General features: G+C 45.3%; 3 protein-coding genes across 3 annotated transcripts; 1 reads left to right on the forward strand and 2 right to left on the reverse strand.

Moving 5' to 3' along the window:
• Window positions 1-896: 896 nt before the first annotated feature.
• On the reverse strand, window positions 897-2,333 carry LOC308302852 (protein disulfide-isomerase-like; the record flags this gene model as incomplete). Its single annotated transcript, XM_080747170.1, has 1 exon — window positions 897-2,333. The coding sequence occupies one exon, from the start codon at window positions 2,331-2,333 to the stop codon at window positions 897-899; it is 1,437 nt and encodes a 478-aa protein (XP_080603296.1).
• A 3,981-nt stretch (window positions 2,334-6,314) lies between these two features.
• Window positions 6,315-7,631, forward strand: LOC308302854 (protein disulfide-isomerase-like; the record flags this gene model as incomplete). Its single annotated transcript, XM_080747172.1, has 1 exon — window positions 6,315-7,631. The coding sequence occupies one exon, from the start codon at window positions 6,315-6,317 to the stop codon at window positions 7,629-7,631; it is 1,317 nt and encodes a 438-aa protein (XP_080603298.1).
• A 14,044-nt stretch (window positions 7,632-21,675) lies between these two features.
• LOC308302855 (protein disulfide-isomerase-like) lies at window positions 21,676-23,112 on the reverse strand (the record flags this gene model as incomplete). The annotated part of the gene is made up of 1 exon (XM_080747173.1): window positions 21,676-23,112. One exon carries the CDS (start codon window positions 23,110-23,112, stop codon window positions 21,676-21,678), a length of 1,437 nt encoding a protein of 478 aa, XP_080603299.1.
• Window positions 23,113-23,280: the final 168 nt, after the last annotated feature.

The following is a 23,280-nucleotide window of genomic DNA, read 5'->3' on the forward strand; positions in this document are numbered from 1 at the left end:
GACCATCCGCGCATGTACCCAATAGGATAACCGCCGTTACAGTAATATATTACTTTTCGCGAGACATCTCGCGATTGGCACTGCGAACATCAAAGGGAATTTCGCGAGACATCTCGGGAATGGCACTAAATCGGTTAACACAGTTCATGTCAAACACTGTTTTAGTCTACCATTAAAATCTTCCTAGGAGCAAGGTTGAACCCACTTGGATCCCACGTTTATCCCCTATGGTTCCCGCATAGAATTGCCTAGGTGGGGCCCAACCAGGGCCCATGTAGAACCCACCTAGAGCCCACACAGGCTAGCCCAAGCAGCTCCCACCTGGGTCCCATATACATTTGCCGAGGTGGGGCCCACCCAGGGCCCATGTAGAACCCACACAGAGCCCACGTGGGCTAACCCACGAGGGACCCTTGTGGAAACCGCGGACATTCCCACATGGGGCCCATGTAGGGAAGCCCACCCTGTACCCATGCAGGACCCATGTGGGCGTGCTGGCTGGGTAGTCAATTATGAAGGGATTTCTAAAATTATTGCTTGAGAAGTCTACTTTGCAGAGAAACCGCCTTTGCGATTCGCTAATCACGAGATTTCACATCGCGATTTTGGTTTGAAAACTTTTAACCGTGCAGCACTAGTCCTTTTCTGCAGAGGAGGGGGCGGTGGGGGCCTTTTTGGTCGGCGGGGCCTTACGCAGACTGCGTAGTCTGCGTATACAGTCCGCCGGCGCTGCATGTATGGGCAAAAAAGGGATTCCGGGGAATACCCATATATGGACTTTTACATTTTAACCAATGAGGAAGCAACCAAAACTGCTTTTGATGTTGTGGGCAGACCAGGTTAAGAGTGCCTGAGGGTGGGTAGGCCTACGCCTTGACCTTTGTTTGCCCCCCTCCTTATAAGTCGTCATGTTGGTTCTCTTCAGCCAGTACGCCACCCTCATTGCCACCACTCTCCAAGAATCTGGTAAAGCCCTCCAGGGTTCTCTCTCCGCAGTAGTCCATGACCTTCTGGACATCTCCCGCAGGGAAGAATTTAAACTTTGGGTAGCTGTGAACCTCAATCGACAGCAGTTCATTGGCTGTCATGTCGATCTTGGCCACTATGATATCCTCTCTGTCCTTGTACTGCTCTCCCAGTTTGTCCCAGACGGGTTCCAGTTGTCTGCAGAGTCCACACCAGGGTGAAACGAAAGCCACAAAGACATTCTTGGTGGGGTCAAAGGCGACTTCTTTGAAGTTCTTGCCCACCAGGACCTTGACAGGGTTTTTGTCCCAGTCTTTAGGGAGGTATTCGCTTCTGAGGTAGTCCTCGGTGAAGAGTGTGCAGAATTTGATAATGTTTTCAGTGGTGATGGCCTCATTTTCTGGCATCATGGATGCCATCGTCCCGTCTTCAAGCGCCCAGTGAAGGATGGTGGGGTATTGCTCCTTCTTCAGGTCAACGGTCTCGCATTCATTCACGTCAGTGTCTATGAAGACAAACAGGATCTTGCCCTTGAAGCCTTCTGCTGCCTTCTTGAATTGGTCCATTTTGTCCACAAAGTCAGTAGCAGCCTTTGACATTAACATGAAGGCGTGGGACTTGACATCTGCATTGAAAATCCTATGGGCAGTCTGCTTTGAGAACTCGGTGACCAGAGGAAGCTGGTTGTTGGCCTCAATGAATTCCATGAGGTCGACAGCGGTAAGCTCTTCAAGGTCTCCATCAAAGATACAACGCTCATCAAACTTCCTGAAGAGGACAACACCGTCCTTGGACACCCCTAACTTTGAGTACACCTCGTCATCAGAGGTCAACCCAAATGGGATGACCTCGTCTATGCCCTGATATATGACTTCTGCTGCTCTAACGAAGACCTTAGCGTCCTCAGATTCTGCATCCTTGAAGAAGCCAATGACCGCCATTTCGTTTGCAACCATAGACTCTGCCTGCACGACATTGGCCAGGTGGTTAACAGCTGGGCTTGTGCGTTTCTTAAGCCACTTCACAATGTCATAAGCCTGACTACCACCATAATGGTACTCGCTGTATGACTCCTTGTCTCCTCCCTCGAAGAACAAGATGGTCGGGATCATCGAGACATTGCGGAGCTCCGTCTCCGCTGTGACGTCTACTTTACCCAGGCGGATATCTGAGCCCTCTGCCTTCAGCATGCCAGCTGCCTTGGCATACTCTGGCGCCAGCTCCTTGCAGGGGACGCACGACGGGGCATAGAATGCCACCAGCAGGTTGGGATGAGTTTGAAGCGCCTCGTCAAAGTTACTCTTCTTCAGCACCAGGACGCCCTCTTCCTCTGGGATCTCCCTGATCTTCAGCAACCAACTGGCCATCAGTAGTGCACATAGGACAAACTGTGTCACAGATATGACCTTGTTCCAGACAGAGGTGTCAAGCTGTATAGGTACTATTCCATTTTTGGGTCTTCTTCGATGCTTCCTTTTTCTCCGCATGCTTCATCTGTAAACCGCTAAGAAACACTGAATTTTGGGTTCACTGAGACAAGTCTAGAGCCTGTTTATTTATACCCACAAACTTTCTGGAGTGACCATATATGGACATGAGGTGACATACATTGTGTTTTTGAAAAACCCTGTTCATTCTGGACTGAGATCACCATATATGGGCGTGATACACACAAAGCCACTCATTGGTAGGGTTGGGACTCGTTAGGATTTTAACGATTCCGAGTCCTTAGCGATTCCCTCTTAACGATTCCGGTTCCTAACGGTTCTCTTAACGGTTCCAATATATATATTTTTTCATATTTTCTATCATCCATTATACAATTACATAATACACACAACTTAAACCATGGAAAATCAGCTTTATTAAATTACTGCACCCATTTCACTTGGCTTGAACACTGTTCGGTTAGGTAGTCTGGCTGTATGCATGAGTCCAACATGTTTTTTTTTTATGATTTTTTTTCCTAAATAAAACATGAACGATTGAGACCATTTAACAGTAGTTGTTTACATAAGCCTAATGGGCGTTCAAACAGTAGTTAGCAGTGATGTTAATAGGTTTTCAATGTAATGGGTCCCGGGTCCCAGAAAAGTTTTATGAGTCCTCAATAAAATGTGTTTGAGCGCTGTGAGCTTGTAGATCGGCTATTTTCAAAATGTTTGCCTATTTCTTATATTTATTTTACAATATGGCTTAGTTTGAACTTAGAACTAGGATTTCTAAATACACTAGGCTACAGATACCCATTTAATTATATTTATATCACTGGGACCCCAATTTATATTAACTCATTTAGTGCCACCCCTTTCACCACTAGAGGGCGCCCAGTGGCCAGAGAAAATCCCATAGAGATATGCTGGTATATGCAGAAGCCCTGCAGCCATGACTTGCCTGAACACTTTCCTTTGTGCATGACTGCATGTACAGGAAGAGGATGAAGTTAGCTTGAAGTTAGCTATTGGCTACCAAGCATTTTAGAAGCCTTATTTTCGTCAACTTAGCCATGATTAAACCTTGCACACCTCATGCATGGGAAAAAAACAGAGAAGAATGAGCTCTGAAAAATCCAATGCAATCCAGAGTGGATTTGTGCAGTTTGTTCACAGCTTTCAAACAAAAAAATCCGATTGGAAATCCGTTCAGGCATTCTTGAGATAATCGCCCTTATGTTTTACATGTAATGTAAACAAAAATGGCTGCCCTGTATGTTAGATGGGGTTGTATGGGGGTGGAACATGCAAAATCGCGATTGAAATCATGTTCACCAGATTTGATGGGGTCCAAAAAAAAAAAAAAAAAATTCAAAAAAAAATTTTTCCAAAAAAAAAAAAATTTTTTTTTTTTTTTTTTTTTTTTTTTTTTTTATCCCGAACTTGTTCGGGATAGGCACCCTGTGATACGATCATATATCCCGAACTAATTCGGGATAGGCACTCAATGAGTTAAATGTTACAATATTAGAGTAAAAATGGAACAGGTCCATTTGGTTCCATTTATTCACTGAGTTACAGACCCATAAAGTTTCCAAAAGATTCCCTTTTACTTTGCTTATTAGCAATATAAAACGTTTTTATATTCAGCAAAATGTCAGTAATGGTATTGTCTGCCTCTCATTATTGTCAAGGAAGAAAGTACTGTATGTCGCTGCCTTGCTTAAGTTTCATCAAGGCAAAAAAAAGCACCCTAAGACACTTCACATGTGTGCGTGGGACGAGGAGGGGGAGCCACCGTTGCACGGAAGTTACTTTCACTTTCAGCTTAGGACAAATGGCAGCTTTTAATCAATGCACAAGGATTTAAGGACAGACACCACGGTTTGATTTGATCATTGCACAGTCAATTATGAAGGGATTTCAAAAATTAAAACGTCTCCATATTCCTTGGGAGGTCTACTTTGCAGAGAATCGCGGCCTTTGCGATTCGCTAATCGCTAGTGTTTTTCTTTTACCGCGATGCGGTGATGAGACCCGTTAAGAGAATCGGACCGGCAAAAATGATTGACCCGGTTCTGGACCCGCTATCATGGAACCGGGTCCTAAAAAGAACCGGTTTCGGGTCCCAACCCTACTCATTGGAAGCGGTTTTCACCGCTTCAAAAATAAATTATAATTATAATGGGTGTTTTTAATGAATCTATCATGGTTAAAATGAAATTTGAAGTTAATGGGTGTGTGTGGGGAGAGGCCCTGGGCCTGGAGGGCCTGGTAACATTTACATCAAATATCTAAATATTCAATCAAGCTAATTAAAAACTGTTCAGGGTATTCATAAAAGCCTGATTAGATGATAAAATTACCAAAGGTTTGGGCATGAGGGATCCAGGCTCAAAAGGTAAAGGTAGTAATTATCTTGCCAACCTTCCTGGATCCAGCAGGAGTCTCCTGGATTTCTACCAGACACCTGGGATGTAATTTCTCCTGGATTTGGTATCAAACCAAAATTCTCCAGAACACTGGGAATTACATTTATGTTAAAGTTTCTGAGGGATGACCTCCAGACCCATAAAGAGACAGTGGGATAGGTTACGTCTTTGTTTGTGTTGTGTCTGTTTAATTATACAAATATTGTAAAAGTATAATGTGGCAACCCTTGACTTGTCTCACAGCACCCACTTTGAGAAACCCTGCCCTACATTTCCCCTAATTTTGCTGTGTTACGTGCTTAGTCGTCTATTCAGGTTGTTTCCTTTGATATTGCGGACAATGAGTCCAAACCAGATCACCATATCTTCTGGACAGTCCTCTACCAGGCAACTGAGCAAGGGGAGGACAACCCACCAAATGGGCTTGGGCGACCGCTGCGCGATGCGAGCAGCAGCAGCAGCAGCAGCAGCGATTTGCTGGAGGGACACCCAAAAGTGGGGGGACACAGTAGCCTTTTGTTAAACAGGCTCCGGTGCCTATGTTACTAGTAAGGCTAGGGCTCCACCAACATGATGGGGTCAAAAAAAGAACCGGGGCGAATTTGAGCGTCCAACGCTGACATTGACGTCGGCAGTGGAGCACCCTTCATTAATTAAAACGGGAGCATTCCCAGCGTTGACGTTGACGCGACGCTCGAAGCACTCGGTGGAGCCGCCTCAGGGCGACAAGCGACCTCGCCCTAGAGGGCGAGGTTGCGCCATATCTTGGCCATCTGGCCAGTGATGTATATCGGACCAGTTACCCATATACAGTATGGAGATCCATGGAGATATGCTGTGAGACCACAAACATGCTTAATCAGTTATTCGTTGTGTGAAAATAATGACCTCTATCACATCTGACACCATACATACGATCCTTTTTATGCACATACATGGAGATCCCTGTCTGAACCAGCCACACAGATATGGGCTGTCTTCCTCAACAGCATTCCCATATGAAGTCCTGTTAGATATGGGCTTAATATTGATGACATCAGGGATCTCCAGATATGGGCATAAAATGGATTCTGTTCGAGTGGTTCCTGTGACATCACACAACATACAATCCCTTTTATGTCCTTACATGGAGATCCCTATCTGAACCAGCCACACAGATATGGGCCAAGTCTTGGCCATCTGGCCAGTGATGTATATTGATGACATCAGGGATCTCCGTAATGGGCATAAAAGGGTTTCTGGGGAATACCCATATATGGGTGTGTCACGGTGATGTCACCCGTGATATCACCTGTGATGTCACAAGGCTGTGATGCTTTGTAGAGTTTGTGGGTATAAATAAACAGGCTCTAGACTTGTCTCAGTGTTACTTAGCAGTTTACAGTTGTAGCATGCAACTGTAAACTCAGAGATAGAATAATACCTATACAGCCTGGCACCATTGTTTGTGTAGACTCGAACAACGACATATCTGTGACACAGTATGCCCTACGCTGTGTCATCCCCAAATCCCATCCCAGAGGAAGAGGGAGTCCTGGTGCTGAAGAAGAGTAACTTCAACAAGGCGCTGAAAACTCTGGTGGGATTCTATGCTTCGTGTTCGACCCCAGAGGAGTCCAATGCCGCTAGCATGCTGAAGACAGATATCCGCCTGGGTAAAGTAGACGGCACAGCGGAGATGGAAGCTTTTGTGGAGTGGTTTAAGAAACGCCCAGGCCCAGCCGTTGACCGCCTGGCCGATGTCGCGCAGGCAGAGTCTATGGTTGCAAACGAAATGGCGGTCATTGGCTTCTTCAAGGATGCCGAATCTGAGGACGCTCAGGTCTTCGTTAGAGCAGCAGAAGTCATATATCAGGTCATAGACGAGGTCATCCCATTTGGGATGACCTCTGATGACGAGGTGTACTCAAAGTTAGGGGTGTCCAAGGACGGTGTTGTCCTCTTCAGGAAGTCTGATGAGCGTTGTATCTTTGACGGAGAGCTTGAAGAGCTTACCGCTGTCGACCTCATGGAATTCATTGAGGACAACGACCAGTTTCCTCTGGTCGTCGAGTTCTCAAAGCGGACTGCCTATAGGATCTTCAATGCAGTAGTCAAGTCCCACGCCTTCATGTTAATGTCAAAGGCTGCTACTGACTTTGTGGACAAAATGGACCAATTCAAGAAGGCAGCAAAAGGCTTCAAGGGCAAGATCCTGTTTGTCTTCATGGACACTGACGTGAACGACAAAATGATAGAGCTCATTGGCCTGAAGAAGGAGCAATACCCCACCATCCTTCTCTTCGAGTTTGAAGACGGGACGATGGCATCCATGATGCCAGAAAATGAGGCCATCACCACTGAAAACATTATTAAACTCTGCACACTCTTCACCGAGGACTACCTCATGAGCGAAGACATCCCCAAAGACTGGGACAAAAACCCTGTCAAGGTCCTGGTGGGCAAGAACTTCAATGAAGTCGCCTTTGATCCCACCAAGAATGTCTTTGTGGCTTTCTTTGCACCCTGGTGTGGACTCTGCAGACAACTGGAACACGTCTGGGACAAACTGGGAGAGCAGTACAAGGACAAAGAGGATATCATAGTGGCCAAGATCGACGTGACAGCCAATGAACTGCTGTCGATTGAGGTTCAGAGGTACAGCTACCCCACGTTTAAATTCTTCCTTGCGGGAGATGACAGGAAGGTCATGGACTACTGCGGAGAGAGAACCCTGGAGGGCTTTACCAGATTCTTACCAGAGAGTGGTGGCAAGGAGGGTTGCGTACTGGCTGAAGAGAACCTACATGACGACTTATAAGGAGGGGGGCAAACAAAGGTCAAGGCGTAGGCCTACCCACCCTCAGGCACTCTTAAAGGTGATACACCGTGAAATTTCACTTTTCCCATTTCTGACCGTTGTGTCTTTCTCTGGTTTTGAGAAGGCGAAAGTTAAAAGTATCCCACGGGTTCTCAAAACAGGCTATCCGGATTTGCTGCTAAGTTTTTTTTTTTCAAAACATTTTTTTTCTTCAAAAAGATTTAAAAAATAAATAATAATAATTTAAAAGGATTTTGGGGGGGTGGCGCAGTTCAGGCCAAAGGTGGTACTGGCGCAGTTCAGGCCAAAGGTGGTACTGCAGCTGAAATGCTCTGAGAGCCATTCAAAAATGAGAGACGCTCTCTATTCAGGAGTGTTAATTTAGCCTCAAACCTTTTGAAAAACGTTTTTGGGACATAAACAATATGACATAAATACTTTTTAAATGCATGGTGTATCACCTTTAACCTGTAGGGGTGGGACGATATTGCTATCTCACGATACGATATCTATCACGATATTAGGCTCTCGATAACAATAATATCACGATATTCGATATATTGCGATATTCGATATATTGCAAGAAATGTCATCAACGATATATCACGATATTTGTAACTGAAAATGAAAAATAACGATAAAGGGCAAAACTCTGGAATTATACACGTATTCCATTAAACTTACAAGATTATCTATCTATAAATGCGAGAAGTCTCTGTCTGTGTGTGTGTCTGTAATCCGCGTATCTCGAGAACCGTTCGTCCCACCGGCTTCAGATTCGGCACGCGCGTTCCCCGCCGTGGCACAGAGTGCAGTGCCGGGTCTCGACCCGACCCGACGCGCGGTTTTCCCGAACCGGCGAGAAACGTTCGGAATCTCCTTATGCGGGGTTGATTGTTGACATCAGGCTGTTCCGGAGGAAATCGGCGAAAGCTCTGACTCATTGTGACATCACTTCATAAAAGGCTCTGACATCACGTACGCCACATGAGTCAACAAAAAATCTCTGTGAGTGTGTATGTATGTATGTAATCCGCGTATCTCGAGAACCGTTCGTCCCACGGACATGCGCGTTCTCCATATATGGGCATAAAATGAATGCCCCCATATATGGGCATAAAATGGATTGCAGACAGACAGATACAGATATCTCCATATATGGACAGAGGCAAACAGATGGTCAAAGATCTCCATATATGGGCATAAAATGGACGCAGACAGACAGATACAGATATCTCCATATATGGGCATAAATGGACACAGGCAAACAGATGTTCAAAACGGGTCCTATGACAACAGGTATTAATGAGGTTTGCATTAAAGGGGGAACCGGCACTGTGTCTGCAACACAGTTGGAGGCACAGACAGATACTCCATATATGGGCATACAATGGACGCAGATAGACAGATATCTCCATATATGGGCATAAAATGGACCCAGAACTATAACTGCAGTGATCTCCATATATGGACATAAAATGGACGCTGACAGACAGACAGACAGATACAGATATCTCCATATATGGGCATAAATGGACACACGCAGACAGATGGTCAAAACGGGTCCTAAAGGGTGGGGCATTCATTCCCTATTTACATTGTTCCGAGTTGGCCAGGTCGCCGACTAGACGCTGGGCCGCCCGAAGGGCGTCCCAGCTTCTAGATGCCCAGCTTCTAGTTTTATAAATTGGCTAATAAGTAAATTAATCTTGCATCCTCAAACAAACACTGCAACTTTGTAAACTGCCCACAATTTGTCTGTCCAGCACAACAATGGGTAGGCCTACTAACTAATCAATCCATAACTAAAACGCATTTAGTGAAAATGTAGCCTAATTGTCAAGAAACACATAGCTTAAAATAAGATTGACACATGTAAAAAATGTGCATACATGCAAAGTGCCTCCTCTTAACTCATCTGCTGCCATTTAACAATACCTTCGTACTCTCATATGCCAAACTGTCTCCATAGACTTCCATGTAATTCATAGTGCACGGATCATGCACACCCATGCCTAGATAATGCACGTGTGTCCACATTGAAATCCGTTCAGGCATTCATGAGATAGCAGCCATTATGTTTTCCTAAAATGTAAACAAAGATGGCTGCCATGTTTGAAAGATGGGGTTGCTAGGGGGGTTAAACATACAATTTTGCGATCGCTATCATGCCTACTACATGTTTTGGGGTAAAAAAAAATGAAAAAAGAAATTTTTTGAAAAAAAAAAAAAAAAAACGATATTTGCTGGCAATTTATCGATAATTATCGCGGGAGGTAATACCGCCATATATCGCCATATCGATATTTCGTCCCAGGCCTATTGACCTGGTCTGCCCACAACATCAAAAGCAGTTTTGGTTGCTTCCTCATTGGTTAAAATGTAAAAGTCCATATATGGGTATTCCCCGGAATCCCTTTTTGAAGCGGTGAAAACCGCTTCCTATGAGTGGCTTTGTGTGTCCCACGCCCATATATGGTCATTTTAGTCCAGAATGAACAGGCTTTTTCAAAAACAGAATGTCCGTTTAATTACCATATATGGTGATCTCAGTCCAGAATGAACAGGGTTTTTCAAAAACACAATGCATGTCACCTCATGTCCATATATGGTCACTCCAGGCCAGAATGAACAGGTTTTTTCTGTCCTGTACGTGCAGAATATCAGTCCAGAATGAATAGGCTTTTTCAAAAAGCAAAATGTGTGTCCCATGTCCATGTATGGTCATTTCAGTTCAGAATGAATAGGCTTTATCTGTCCTGTACGTCCAGAATATGTGTGCGGTGTCCCTCCCGGTCAGATGAATGGATACTTTGAGGATTGGTCAAGCTTCACATGATAATTTGGCCTTCAGGTTTTATCTGTCTTGTACATGCATGCCTGTACAAGGCACAATACGAATATACAGATGCTAACAGAATGGTAAAAAGGAGCATTAAGGCAGACAAGAGTAAATACATTGAAAATCTACCAGAAGAAGCAGAGGAAACGGCAAGAAACGGATAAATGAAACAGTTGTACGACATCACCAGAACGATGTCGGGTAAATTTAGTAGGCCACAAAAGAGTTGAAAAATGTAGTAGGCCACAAAGACTGATCAGGGATAAAGATCAGGAAAACTGTACAACAGTTGAGAAATAGACATAGAGAGACTACTTGGAAGCTATTGAGACACCATGGAGTGCCCACTAAACTAGTGAACATAATTAAAAACAGTTATACTAGAATGAACGATAAATAATTATAAAGGGATGCAGTTGACAAACAACTAAGATACCTGCTTGCTGGTCCTCAGACCTCAGACCTGGGAAACTGCAATAACTATAGAGGGATGCAGTTGACAAACAACTAAGAGACCAGCAAGCAGGATTCAGAAAGATGCAGTTGACAAACAACTGAGAGACCCAAAGCATAGTAGTCCACAAACGAGTTGAAAAATGTAGTAGGCCACAAAGATAACAGGGCCAGATAACAGACCTGGGAAACTGAAATAATTATTGAGGGATGCAGTTGACAAACAACTAAGAGACCAGCAAGCAGGATTTTTTATATATTTTTTTAAAACCTATTATACCGGCTGTCATACCGGCTCTCCAGACAATTCTATACTAAGATTCACCGCTTTACTTCGAACCAAGGTTTGATTTTTTTGCCCATACATGCAGCGCCGGCGGGCCGTATACGCAGACTACGCAGTCTGTGTAAGGCTTCTGCAGAAAAGGACTAGTGCTGCACGGCTAAAAGTGTTCAAACCGAAATCGCGATGTGAAATCTCGTGATTAGCGAATCGCAAAGGCGGTTTCTCTGCAAAGTAGATTTCCCAAGCAATAATTTTAGAAATCCCTTCATAATTGACTAAACAATGATCAAATGAAACTCTGGTGACTTTCTCTGCTTCCTAAATACCCGCACATTGCAGCACTGCTGAAAGTGAAAGTGAATGTGATTTTTTTTGGCACAGACGGTGGCTCCGGCCATAGCTGTGGGAACTATAGGTGCTGCAGGTTTTTTAATTATTCATTTATATATTTATTTGGGGGGTAGGCGGAGGATTTAGTGCTATATGTATATGTGACTGATGCTGGAGGAACCGTCCAAATGTCGGCAATTTTAAAAGTCAGGAAATGCGAAATTAAGATTGATTTAAAATGTTCTTTGTTTTTCGTTTTTGTGTATAATTAACAGCTTGAATATAGAAGAGGGTTTTCATTCCATAAGATATCTTTGTTAAGGTCGCTAAATGTTAACATTATTGTAGCAAAGTTGCCTTGCTTTGGGAGAGTTTTACTGCTGTTTTAGGAGGCGGAGAATGGAGCTCTTTAGATTTGCATAGCGATTTCACGGGAGCACGATTGGTTTAAGGAATGCATTGTCTCGTATTTCAGCACGCCCATACAGCCTGCTATCTGCTTGTAAACAGTCTACACACAGTAACTAACTTCATCTCGCTAATGTTAACGGTTTGCTGAAGACAGTATTCTGGAAGGATATATATTTTTTATGTATACATTGTGATCTCAGTCGCTCTCGGACGCACAAAGAAAACGTGGGGGGAAAAAAAGAAAAGAAAAGCTGCCTTCTCTGTCCTGCGGGAAAAACCACAGATCTTCTCGTAATGGACAGCGTATCTCACATCTCAGCCTCTCGTCTGTGGTAAAAAATAAAACCCCGCCGCTCACGAACGCTTCTTACCTTTTGTGAACATTCTGTCCAAAAAGTAAAGGTCCTATACACTTCTCTCAACTGTTTCCTTTCAAGCGTGGAAGAAAATTCAATCAGCGTGTTGAAATAAAGAGTTTATATCGCTCATTTTGTCAGCCGGTGCATTATTTTCCCCACTATTATTCGTTTTGTCTATACCACGTGACCAGGGGAGGTAGCGTCTCTAAAAACAAAGGACCGGCTGACAAAATGAGCGATATAAACCTTATTTCAACAAGCTGCTTCGATTTTCTTCCAAGCTTATGAAGTAAACAGATGAGAGACCGGCATAGGACCTTTACTTTTTGGATATAATGTTCACAAAAGGCAAGAAGCGTTCGAGAACGGCGGGGCTTTATGTTTTACTACAGACTAGTGGCCTAGCTGCGAGATACGCTATAGCGTTAGCTTCACGCTAGCGCTGGCTGTTTATTATGAGGAGCAGTGGCTAACGGCTAACGCTAATGTTAGCTAGCGCTAGCTGCAGGCTAACGCAGGCATCGTATACACAACTGGAATTGTTGCTCTATTGTTGCTCTTCTACAAGCTCACAACGCGAGGCGGTTAAGCCTGTCAGAACCGTCAGATTATCCTTCTGACTGAAGTTACACAAACACTGATGATGTTACACATGAAGCAGTTAGCACAGTTAGCCGACCAATTTCGATAGGTCACGAGTTACGGTGTTGCGCACGTGCATTCCCGTAGAACAACGTGGACTGACGAAAACTGGTGCCCCATAGAACTTTGTGTCACTATTGGAAGAAATACTTTCCTTTTCTCATTTACTTAAAGTGGACATGACATCCAAAAATACATTTTGAGTTTTTTTTTGCTTTTTTTAATGTTTCCTGGCCTCAATTACACCAAAAAAAACGCAACTTTTGACATGCAGTGGTTTTCCTGCTATAATGAGTCTCAAACGCGCAGTTCATTGGCTGCTGGACTCCTACGTCGACGTCTATTCACCCCCCCCCCCCCCCCCCCTCCTCTCTCCCAGTCTCCCTGTCTGTATTTCTCTCGTAGAGTTATTTCTCCACAGCCCAAGTTTGAGGAAGTGACCTCTTACATTATTGTCCTTTAATTGTAAATATGGGCATATAAAATACATTTATCCATTCAAATATCTTATTTAGATCAATATCCTTCATATCAAGTAGTCCGTTTATGCTTTAGTGAAATAATGAAAATCACTTTGTATTTGCGCACAGCGGAACCTCCCTCCTTCTTACCGACACTCTGTGTCGGCTGTGTCCGACTACTGAGTGCCCTGCTCCCCGGGGTAGAGCTAAGTGGAACCTCCCTCCCTCCTTTTACCGACACTCTCTGTCGTTGCTGTGACCGACGTGCACAACGCACCCACACAGACAGACAGTAAAAGCGAGCAGACAGTAAAACGCTATAACACAAGCAATAGGTGTTTCTCTAAACTGAGGCATTTAGCCAAAATATGTTGCTATAACTAGACTACATAGGACCATGACGTTTGTCTGCATTGCGGAGCGGAGCTGAACGTTACTGCGGCGCCGACGGTCTACATTGAACTCTGCGAAGGTACATACCGCAGGGCTCCGGTAATGTATCGTTCCCGGGGTAAGAAAAACACCCGCGCCTCGGCTCGTATTGACACAATTCCCCGCTGATCATGCAGACGCGTATGCCTCAGGCCAGGGCTTAGCTCAGCCTCTTTAGCTGCCATGGTTGTGTGTGTGTGTCTGTGTCACAGCCACTGTCTTGTGCGAAAGCAACAAAAATGTGAGCACGCATCTATGTGTGTTGGAGGGGGGCCGCAGATCTGTATGTGCGTGCGCGTGCGTGTGTGTGTGTGTGTGTGTGGCCACTTTGGGTAGTTTGAGAATCGCTGGCCTATAAGGGCTGAAGTGATAAGTGATTGATTTGTATTAATAATCAAAATCTACAAAGTTACTAGTAACTAAAGCCTCCAAATGATTGTAGTGGAGAGATAAAGTGCATTTGCCTCTGAGATGTAGTGGAGTAGAAGTATAAGAATTGGAAATACTCAAGTAAAGTACAAATATTCAAAATTGTACTCAAGTACATGTACTTACTGCACTATAGGCCTACTAATATTTATTTTGTTAGAATGAGTGGGAGAGAGAGGCTCCCCTGGTGGTGAGTTTAGAGTATTTCAGGTGACAGACCGTTTTTCATGACACCTAAACAGAGAGAGACACCATGGCTCCATGGAGTGGATTTTCAAGTTTAAACATTTTAAAACATGTTTTTAGGACCAGGGCAAAGACTTTTATGATTGGTAAAAACAGAATGTCATTTAACCTTTAAGTAAAAGTATCAGTAGGCAGTAGCACTGCAAATTAGATATACTCTGTTACAAGTAGAAGTCCGGTATTAAATGAAGTGGTTAATGTATGTTTTGGACTATTAAAATCAAAATCTACAAAGCAATAACTAAAGTTTAAAACATACATAAACCACTTTAGCCCTGTTATACCAAGGCTATTTGAAAATAGCCGATCTACAAGCTCACAACGCATTGCAGTGCGACGCGTTGTGAGCTTGTAGATCTGCTATTTTCAAACATTTTGTACTTTTACTTTTGGTACTTTAAGTACATTTGGATACCAATACTTTTGTACTTTTAATTCTGGACTTTTACTTGTAACAGAGTGATTCTACATTGCAGTATTGATACTTTTACTTAATTATAAAATGTAGGTACTTTTGTAATACACTATTTTAGTGAAAAATAAAAACTTAAATAATATGCGCTTTTAATTTATTACTGGTATTGTATCTCACCTGCACAATCCACTATTATTATCTGGAGCATATTTTGTTGTTTTATCACTTTATTCGCTTACATTAATTTTACATACAGGGATAGTACATTTTGTACTTTTATAGACATTGTTTTCTGGCTTGAAGCGAGCCCACAATTGTTCCGAAGGAACAATATTTTCTAGTTGCTCTTGTTGTGGCTGGACACTTATTTACTTTTAATTTTATATCACATTTGTGTAATATGATCTAACACAGTGCAGGAGCACTTGTTACTGTCAGATTACTTTTGGTTAAACCTGGGATCGAACCGGCGACCTTTTTGGAAAAGCTAGGTTTAACATCTCAGTGCTTTTTGAAAATACTCGGATACATAATTGCTTGCATTGGGATTTTACATGAAGCTGAGTTAGAATACCATCCTTTCTCTTCTTTTTCCTCAAGATTTCTCTCCTTTTCTCTTTTTTCTTCTCCCCCCTTCTTCCCCTCCTTCTTCCTTCTTCCCCCCCTCTTACGGTCCATTGTTCCCCAGCTTAGAATATGAACGAAATAAAAAGAAAATAAACAAAAATAAAAATAAAACAATTCACAGAAGGCTGGGGCTATTGACTGATTTCCAGAAACCTTGGCATTCAATGTGTTAATAGGGAACCCCGCGACAAAGGATTGGCCGGGGGACGTCCAAAAACCCCCCCCCCTGCTTCCCCATTGGTCCGGGGGGAGGGGTTGTCGGCGGCGGGGGGGGGGGGGGGGGGGGGGGGGATTCTCACAGGCGGACCGCTTGAGGGAGGAGTCGGAATTTTGGGGTTTGTCGGCGAGGGGAAAACCCCATTGGCTGGCGATCTGGCTATTATGGATTTTTTGAGCGGCCGATTGGCCTGCACGGTGCGGACGTTATTCCAACCAGTTCCTTTCCCCTCCATCAAGCGCCCCGGCTGGCCAGGGACTACGCCCCCAGCAGTCCAGGTCTTGAGCAGGTTCTGCTGGTACTAGTAGTCCAGGATGATGGTCTTCACCAGGTTCTGCTGGTACTAGTAGTCCAGGATGATGGTCTTGAGCAGGTTCTGCTGGTACTAGTAGTCCAGGATGATGGTCTTGAGCAGGTTCTGCTGGTACTAGTAGTCCAGGATGATGGTCTTCACCAGGTTCTGCTTGTACTAGTAGTCCAGGATGATGGTCTTCACCAGGTTCTGCTGGTGCTAGTAGTCCAGGATGATGGTCTTGAGCAGGTTCTGCTGGTACTAGTAGTCCAGGATGATGGTCTTGAGCAGGTTCTGCTGGTACTAGTAGTCCAGGATGATGGTCTTCACCAGGTTCTGCTGGTACTAGTAGTCCAGGAGGATGGTCTTCACCAGGTTCTGCTGGTACTAGTAGTCCAGGATGATGGTCTTCACCAGGTTCTGCTGGTACTAGTAGTCCAGGATGATGGTCTTCACCAGGTTCTGCTGGTACTAGTAGTCCAGGATGATGGTCTTCACCAGGTTCCGCTGGTACTAGTAGTCCAGGATGATGGTCTTCACCAGGTTCTGCTGGTACTAGTAGTCCAGGATGATGGTCTTCACCAGGTTCTGCTGGTACTAGTAGTCCAGGATGATGGTCTTCACCAGGTTCTGCTGGTACTAGTAGTCCAGGATGATGGTCTTAAGCAGGTTCTGCTGGTACTAGTAGTCCAGGATGATGGTCTTGAGCAGGTTCTGCTGGTGCTAGTAGTCCAGGATGATGGTCTTGATGAGGTTCTGCTGGTACTAGTAGTCCAGGATTATGGTCTTGATGAGGTTCTGCTGGTACTAGTAGTCCAGGATGATGGTCTTGATGAGGTTCTGCTGGTACTAGTAGTCCAGGATGATGGTCTTGATGAGGTTCTGCTGGTACTAGTAGTCCAGGATGATGGTCTTGAGCAGGTTCTGCTGGTACTAGTAGTCCACGCCCCCAGCACCCACAGCGTCCCCCGGCGGGAATCGAACTCAGGACCTTCTATTTCTTAAGGTATGAAGCTATGGCCATGGCCATGGCCAGTTTGATTATGAAATTAATTATGTCATTATCAGGGACCTGTATCATAACAGACTCTGGCATTTTCACCTTCTTATGAGTCTGGACAGAGACTCTGACGGGTGGGCTACTTTCCTCTTCTTCATTATAACACCCAGGAAAACCTCCAAACAATTGGACGTCGTATTTGTAGTCTTGGCTGAGATCAACTTCCAATTCACGCACACCCATCTCTTGTATTGTTAATGGTTGACGGGGGTCCTGCAGTGGTTCCTCAAAAGAACCTACGTATGCTATGGAAAAATACTTCTTTTCATTATTCTTGCCGGGCATTTTGTCTTCACAACAAACCACAGTAAAAGACTTCCTGGGTTCATTGACTCTCTTAGTGTCATCCAGCCAAGCATCCTGGGAGGGTGCCAATCCGTTCACAAAATATCCTAGTTTTTTGCAATGTTTTTGTGTTTTGGTGAGTATTAGGATCTCAGCTTCTTTATTCCATTGTGTATTGTGACTTTCTTCTTGAGGCCGAATATTCGTAAGTGCATGGGTACTCAATTTTGCCGCTGCAGTTTGAGCTGCATCTCTGTAGTACACATGTCCTTTGGTTTTATTCTTGCCAGTCACAGTCTGCCTTGCTTTCGAGTAGTCTACAAAAAGCGCCTGTTGCTTACCAAGTTGAATTGATATCTCTTCCTCAATTGATATCTCTTCCTCACTATACCTGTCAGCAAGTTGTTCTTCTAGGTCCCCGAGTCTCATCATATTAATAGAATGGCTCGGATATCCAAGCTGTGGTTCAATCATCCATGTTTTTTCCCTTGTTTTCTCTGTGGTTTTGGTCGTGTCGTAAGTATATACACAATATAAAGGAATTCTATTCTGTACGTCATACATGGTGCCAAATCTTGCTTCATCCAGATAATACTGACAGATAGCTTGATATCGGTCTCCCTTTGTATCTACGAGTTTTGGTTCGTAAAATTGGCCATCCGCCTGGAAGATGAACTGGCGGCAGTGAGAATTGAGTAAATTATCCACAACGCTACAGTGAGCAGGACACATGGACAACAACAATATTACAGCCAGAATTAGTCCCAACAGCTGCTGCTTCTTCCCTAGTAGTCCAGGACGATGGTCTTGAGCAGGTTCTGCTGGACCTCGTAGTCCAGGATGATGGTCTTGAGCAGGTTCTGCTGGTGCTAGTAGTCCAGGATGATGGTCTTCACCAGGTTCTGCTGGTACTAGTAGTCCAGGATGATGGTCTTCACCAGGTTCTGCTGGTACTAGTAGTCCAGGATGATGGTCTTGAGCAGGTTCTGCTGGTGCTAGTAGTCCAGGACGATGGTCTTGAGCAGGTTCTGCTGGTACTAGTAGTCCAGGATGATGGTCTTCACCAGGTTCTGCTGGTACTAGTAGTCCAGGATGATGGTCTTGAGCAGGTTCTGCTGGTACTAGTAGTCCAGGATGATGGTCTTGAGCAGGTTCTGCTGGTACTAGTAGTCCAGGATGATGGTCTTCACCAGGTTCTGCTGGTACTAGTAGTCCAGGATGATGGTCTTGAGCAGGTTCTGCTGGTACTAGTAGTCCAGGATGATGGTCTTGAGCAGGTTCTGCTGGTACTAGTAGTCCAGGATGATGGTCTTGAGCAGGTTCTGCTGGTACTAGTAGTCCAGGATGATGGTCTTGAGCAGGTTCTGCTGGTACTAGTAGTCCAGGATGATGGTCTTGAGCAGGTTCTGCTGGTGCTAGTAGTCCAGGATGATGGTCTTCACCAGGTTCTGCTGGTACTAGTAGTCCAGGATGATGGTCTTGAGCAGGTTCTGCTGGTACTAGTAGTCCAGGATGATGGTCTTGAGCAGGTTCTGCTGGTGCTAGTAGTCCAGGATGATGGTCTTCACCAGGTTCTGCTGGTGCTAGTAGTCCAGGATGATGGTCTTTCCTCTTCTTATCTTCTACCATCTTCAGTTGGCGTACTGTCTCACCCCGGAGAGAGATGCTAGAGTTCACCTGGCGTGGCTGCTGGTGGACTGATGGAGACTCTGCAATTTAATTAATTTATTCAGGATGTGATGTCATCATGATGTCATCATGATGTCAGCATGATGACCTATAACTCCATATATGGAGTTATAGGTCATCTGTATCCAAATATGGAGCTTGTAAGGTCAGAATTAGCGAGATGTGTCGGGTATCTTCACATATGGGGTTTCAACATTCAATGTGTAACCATGGCAACCTGTCTGATGCCCTGTCATGCGTCGGACGAGGGGACGCTTTGGGTATGCCTACTGTTTCAAGTGTTGGACGCATTGGGTATGGCCAATGGTCTAAGAAGAAAAAAAAAGTCATTCCCGAAGCGGGATTCGATACTATGAAGGGGTTAATAGCCACCCGACGGTCCCGATCACGCCACTATAAAAGACAGAGCCGCGCCGTCTCAGCCGCCGATGAGCCCTGGGAGCCGCCGCCGAGGGAGCGGTAATGCACACACTAGATTAAATGAAAACACCTATCCTTTTTTCAACGTGCCTGGCACTTTGGCTGACTGGTCAGTGCATACCTGGCAAATCGGGGTCCCGGGTTCGCCTCCCGGCCGTGACGCTACATTGGTGGCAGCGGTGCAGAGGGGAAGTATTCATCCCCGGCGGCGGTGCAGACCTGTCCGGCTAGTAGTCTACGACTGTTCCCCCCTGAGTTGCGTTTGAACCCCCCGGTTTCAAAGTCGATTTTAGATCCTGGCCGGCGCGCGTGGTTGCGCTTCCAGGTAGAGGGGACGACTGTAGGCTATACGGTATGTGCGTTGGCTCTCACCAACGTGCCTGGCACTTTGGCTGACTGGTCAGCGTGCATACCTGGCAAATCAGGGTCCCGGGTTCGCCTCCCGGCCGTGACGCTACAGTAGTACTGTTCTAGAGCAGGGACCTTCAACGTTTTCAGGCCAAGGACCCCTTAGTTGAGAGAGAGATGAATGAAGCACAACCTGTTCATAGATTCCATAATAGTTTCCTTGTTTGACAGCACAATCATCAGTGTATTTTGGATTCATGTGAATTTGTGTTTTCAGATATTTAACCACTTGAACCGTCAATACTTAAAACACTTGACCTTTCACTCTGTACTTAGTCTGCTCTTTTTCCCGTCTACACCAAAGCTAGCCAAAAACCACTGATGTTGTATGTACACTTGCACATTTGATCTGTTTGCCTTCATGCTGCTGCTATCTTTATCTATATCGTATTTTATTATCTTGTTTATTTTTGTAATAACGTTGTCAAATAAATATACAGTATATTGTCTATTTTCATCCAAAATGTATTTCAGGTGTTTCAATAATTAACCCATTTTGTGCACCTGAAATTAACGGATTAAAATGTCCACAATGCCACCCTCAGGCTGCATTCACGACCGTTGTCTTATTTTGAAGGCCAGAAGTCCATAGCGTAAACACTTCCGGTTTGACGTCATCACGTCCTTCACCGGAATTGATCATTGTTTACGTGGCGGATCGGATCGGTGCTTTTCAACATGTGTTATATAAGCGAGCATCTGCCTCCATCCTCGCTTTGAAAGTGTTGTTTTAAGATAATGGACATTAAAGATGAGATTCCCCGTCTGCCTCAATGTTATGGGATTACTATTTTGTGCTCGTGGATCCGTGATGATGATAAATCAGCGAGGGAGATCGTCTCGGGACCATCCGCGCATGTACCCAATAGGATAACCGCCGTTACAGTAATATATTACTTTTCGCGAGACATCTCGCGATTGGCACTGCGAACATCAAAGGGAATTTCGCGAGACATCTCGGGAATGGCACTAAATCGGTTAACACAGTTCATGTCAAACACTGTTTTAGTCTACCATTAAAATCTTCCTAGGAGCAAGGTTGAACCCACTTGGATCCCACGTTTATCCCCTATGGTTCCCGCATAGAATTGCCTAGGTGGGGCCCAACCAGGGCCCATGTAGAACCCACCTAGAGCCCACACAGGCTAGCCCAAGCAGCTCCCACCTGGGTCCCATATACATTTGCCGAGGTGGGGCCCACCCAGGGCCCATGTAGAACCCACACAGAGCCCACGTGGGCTAACCCACGAGGGACCCTTGTGGAAACCGCGGACATTCCCACATGGGGCCCATGTAGGGAAGCCCACCCTGTACCCATGCAGGACCCATGTGGGCGTGCTGGCTGGGTAGTCAATTATGAAGGGATTTCTAAAATTATTGCTTGAGAAGTCTACTTTGCAGAGAAACCGCCTTTGCGATTCGCTAATCACGAGATTTCACATCGCGATTTTGGTTTGAAAACTTTTAACCGTGCAGCACTAGTCCTTTTCTGCAGAGGAGGGGGCGGTGGGGGCCTTTTTGGTCGGCGGGGCCTTACGCAGACTGCGTAGTCTGCGTATACAGTCCGCCGGCGCTGCATGTATGGGCAAAAAAGGGATTCCGGGGAATACCCATATATGGACTTTTACATTTTAACCAATGAGGAAGCAACCAAAACTGCTTTTGATGTTGTGGGCAGACCAGGTTAAGAGTGCCTGAGGGTGGGTAGGCCTACGCCTTGACCTTTGTTTGCCCCCCTCCTTATAAGTCGTCATGTTGGTTCTCTTCAGCCAGTACGCCACCCTCATTGCCACCACTCTCCAAGAATCTGGTAAAGCCCTCCAGGGTTCTCTCTCCGCAGTAGTCCATGACCTTCTGGACATCTCCCGCAGGGAAGAATTTAAACTTTGGGTAGCTGTGAACCTCAATCGACAGCAGTTCATTGGCTGTCATGTCGATCTTGGCCACTATGATATCCTCTCTGTCCTTGTACTGCTCTCCCAGTTTGTCCCAGACGGGTTCCAGTTGTCTGCAGAGTCCACACCAGGGTGAAACGAAAGCCACAAAGACATTCTTGGTGGGGTCAAAGGCGACTTCTTTGAAGTTCTTGCCCACCAGGACCTTGACAGGGTTTTTGTCCCAGTCTTTAGGGAGGTATTCGCTTCTGAGGTAGTCCTCGGTGAAGAGTGTGCAGAATTTGATAATGTTTTCAGTGGTGATGGCCTCATTTTCTGGCATCATGGATGCCATCGTCCCGTCTTCAAGCGCCCAGTGAAGGATGGTGGGGTATTGCTCCTTCTTCAGGTCAACGGTCTCGCATTCATTCACGTCAGTGTCTATGAAGACAAACAGGATCTTGCCCTTGAAGCCTTCTGCTGCCTTCTTGAATTGGTCCATTTTGTCCACAAAGTCAGTAGCAGCCTTTGACATTAACATGAAGGCGTGGGACTTGACATCTGCATTGAAAATCCTATGGGCAGTCTGCTTTGAGAACTCGGTGACCAGAGGAAGCTGGTTGTTGGCCTCAATGAATTCCATGAGGTCGACAGCGGTAAGCTCTTCAAGGTCTCCATCAAAGATACAACGCTCATCAAACTTCCTGAAGAGGACAACACCGTCCTTGGACACCCCTAACTTTGAGTACACCTCGTCATCAGAGGTCAACCCAAATGGGATGACCTCGTCTATGCCCTGATATATGACTTCTGCTGCTCTAACGAAGACCTTAGCGTCCTCAGATTCGGCATCCTTGAAGAAGCCAATGACCGCCATTTCGTTTGCAACCATAGACTCTGCCTGCGCGACATTGGCCAGGTGGTTAACAGCTGGGCTTGTGCGTTTCTTAAGCCACTTCACAATGTCATAAGCCTGACTACCACCATAATGGTACTCGCTGTATGACTCCTTGTCTCCTCCCTCGAAGAACAAGATGGTCGGGATCATCGAGACATTGCGGAGCTCCGTCTCCGCTGTGACGTCTACTTTACCCAGGCGGATATCTGAGCCCTCTGCCTTCAGCATGCCAGCTGCCTTGGCATACTCTGGCGCCAGCTCCTTGCAGGGGACGCACGACGGGGCATAGAATGCCACCAGCAGGTTGGGATGAGTTTGAAGCGCCTCGTCAAAGTTACTCTTCTTCAGCACCAGGACGCCCTCTTCCTCTGGGATCTCCCTGATCTTCAGCAACCAACTGGCCATCAGTAGTGCACATAGGACAAACTGTGTCACAGATATGACCTTGTTCCAGACAGAGGTGTCAAGCTGTATAGGTACTATTCCATTTTTGGGTCTTCTTCGATGCTTCCTTTTTCTCCGCATGCTTCATCTGTAAACCGCTAAGAAACACTGAATTTTGGGTTCACTGAG

Source organism: Nannobrachium achirus (assembly GCF_963921795.1).
Source record: "Nannobrachium achirus genome assembly, chromosome: 18".
Taxonomy (NCBI): Eukaryota; Metazoa; Chordata; class Actinopteri; order Myctophiformes; family Myctophidae; genus Nannobrachium; species Nannobrachium achirus.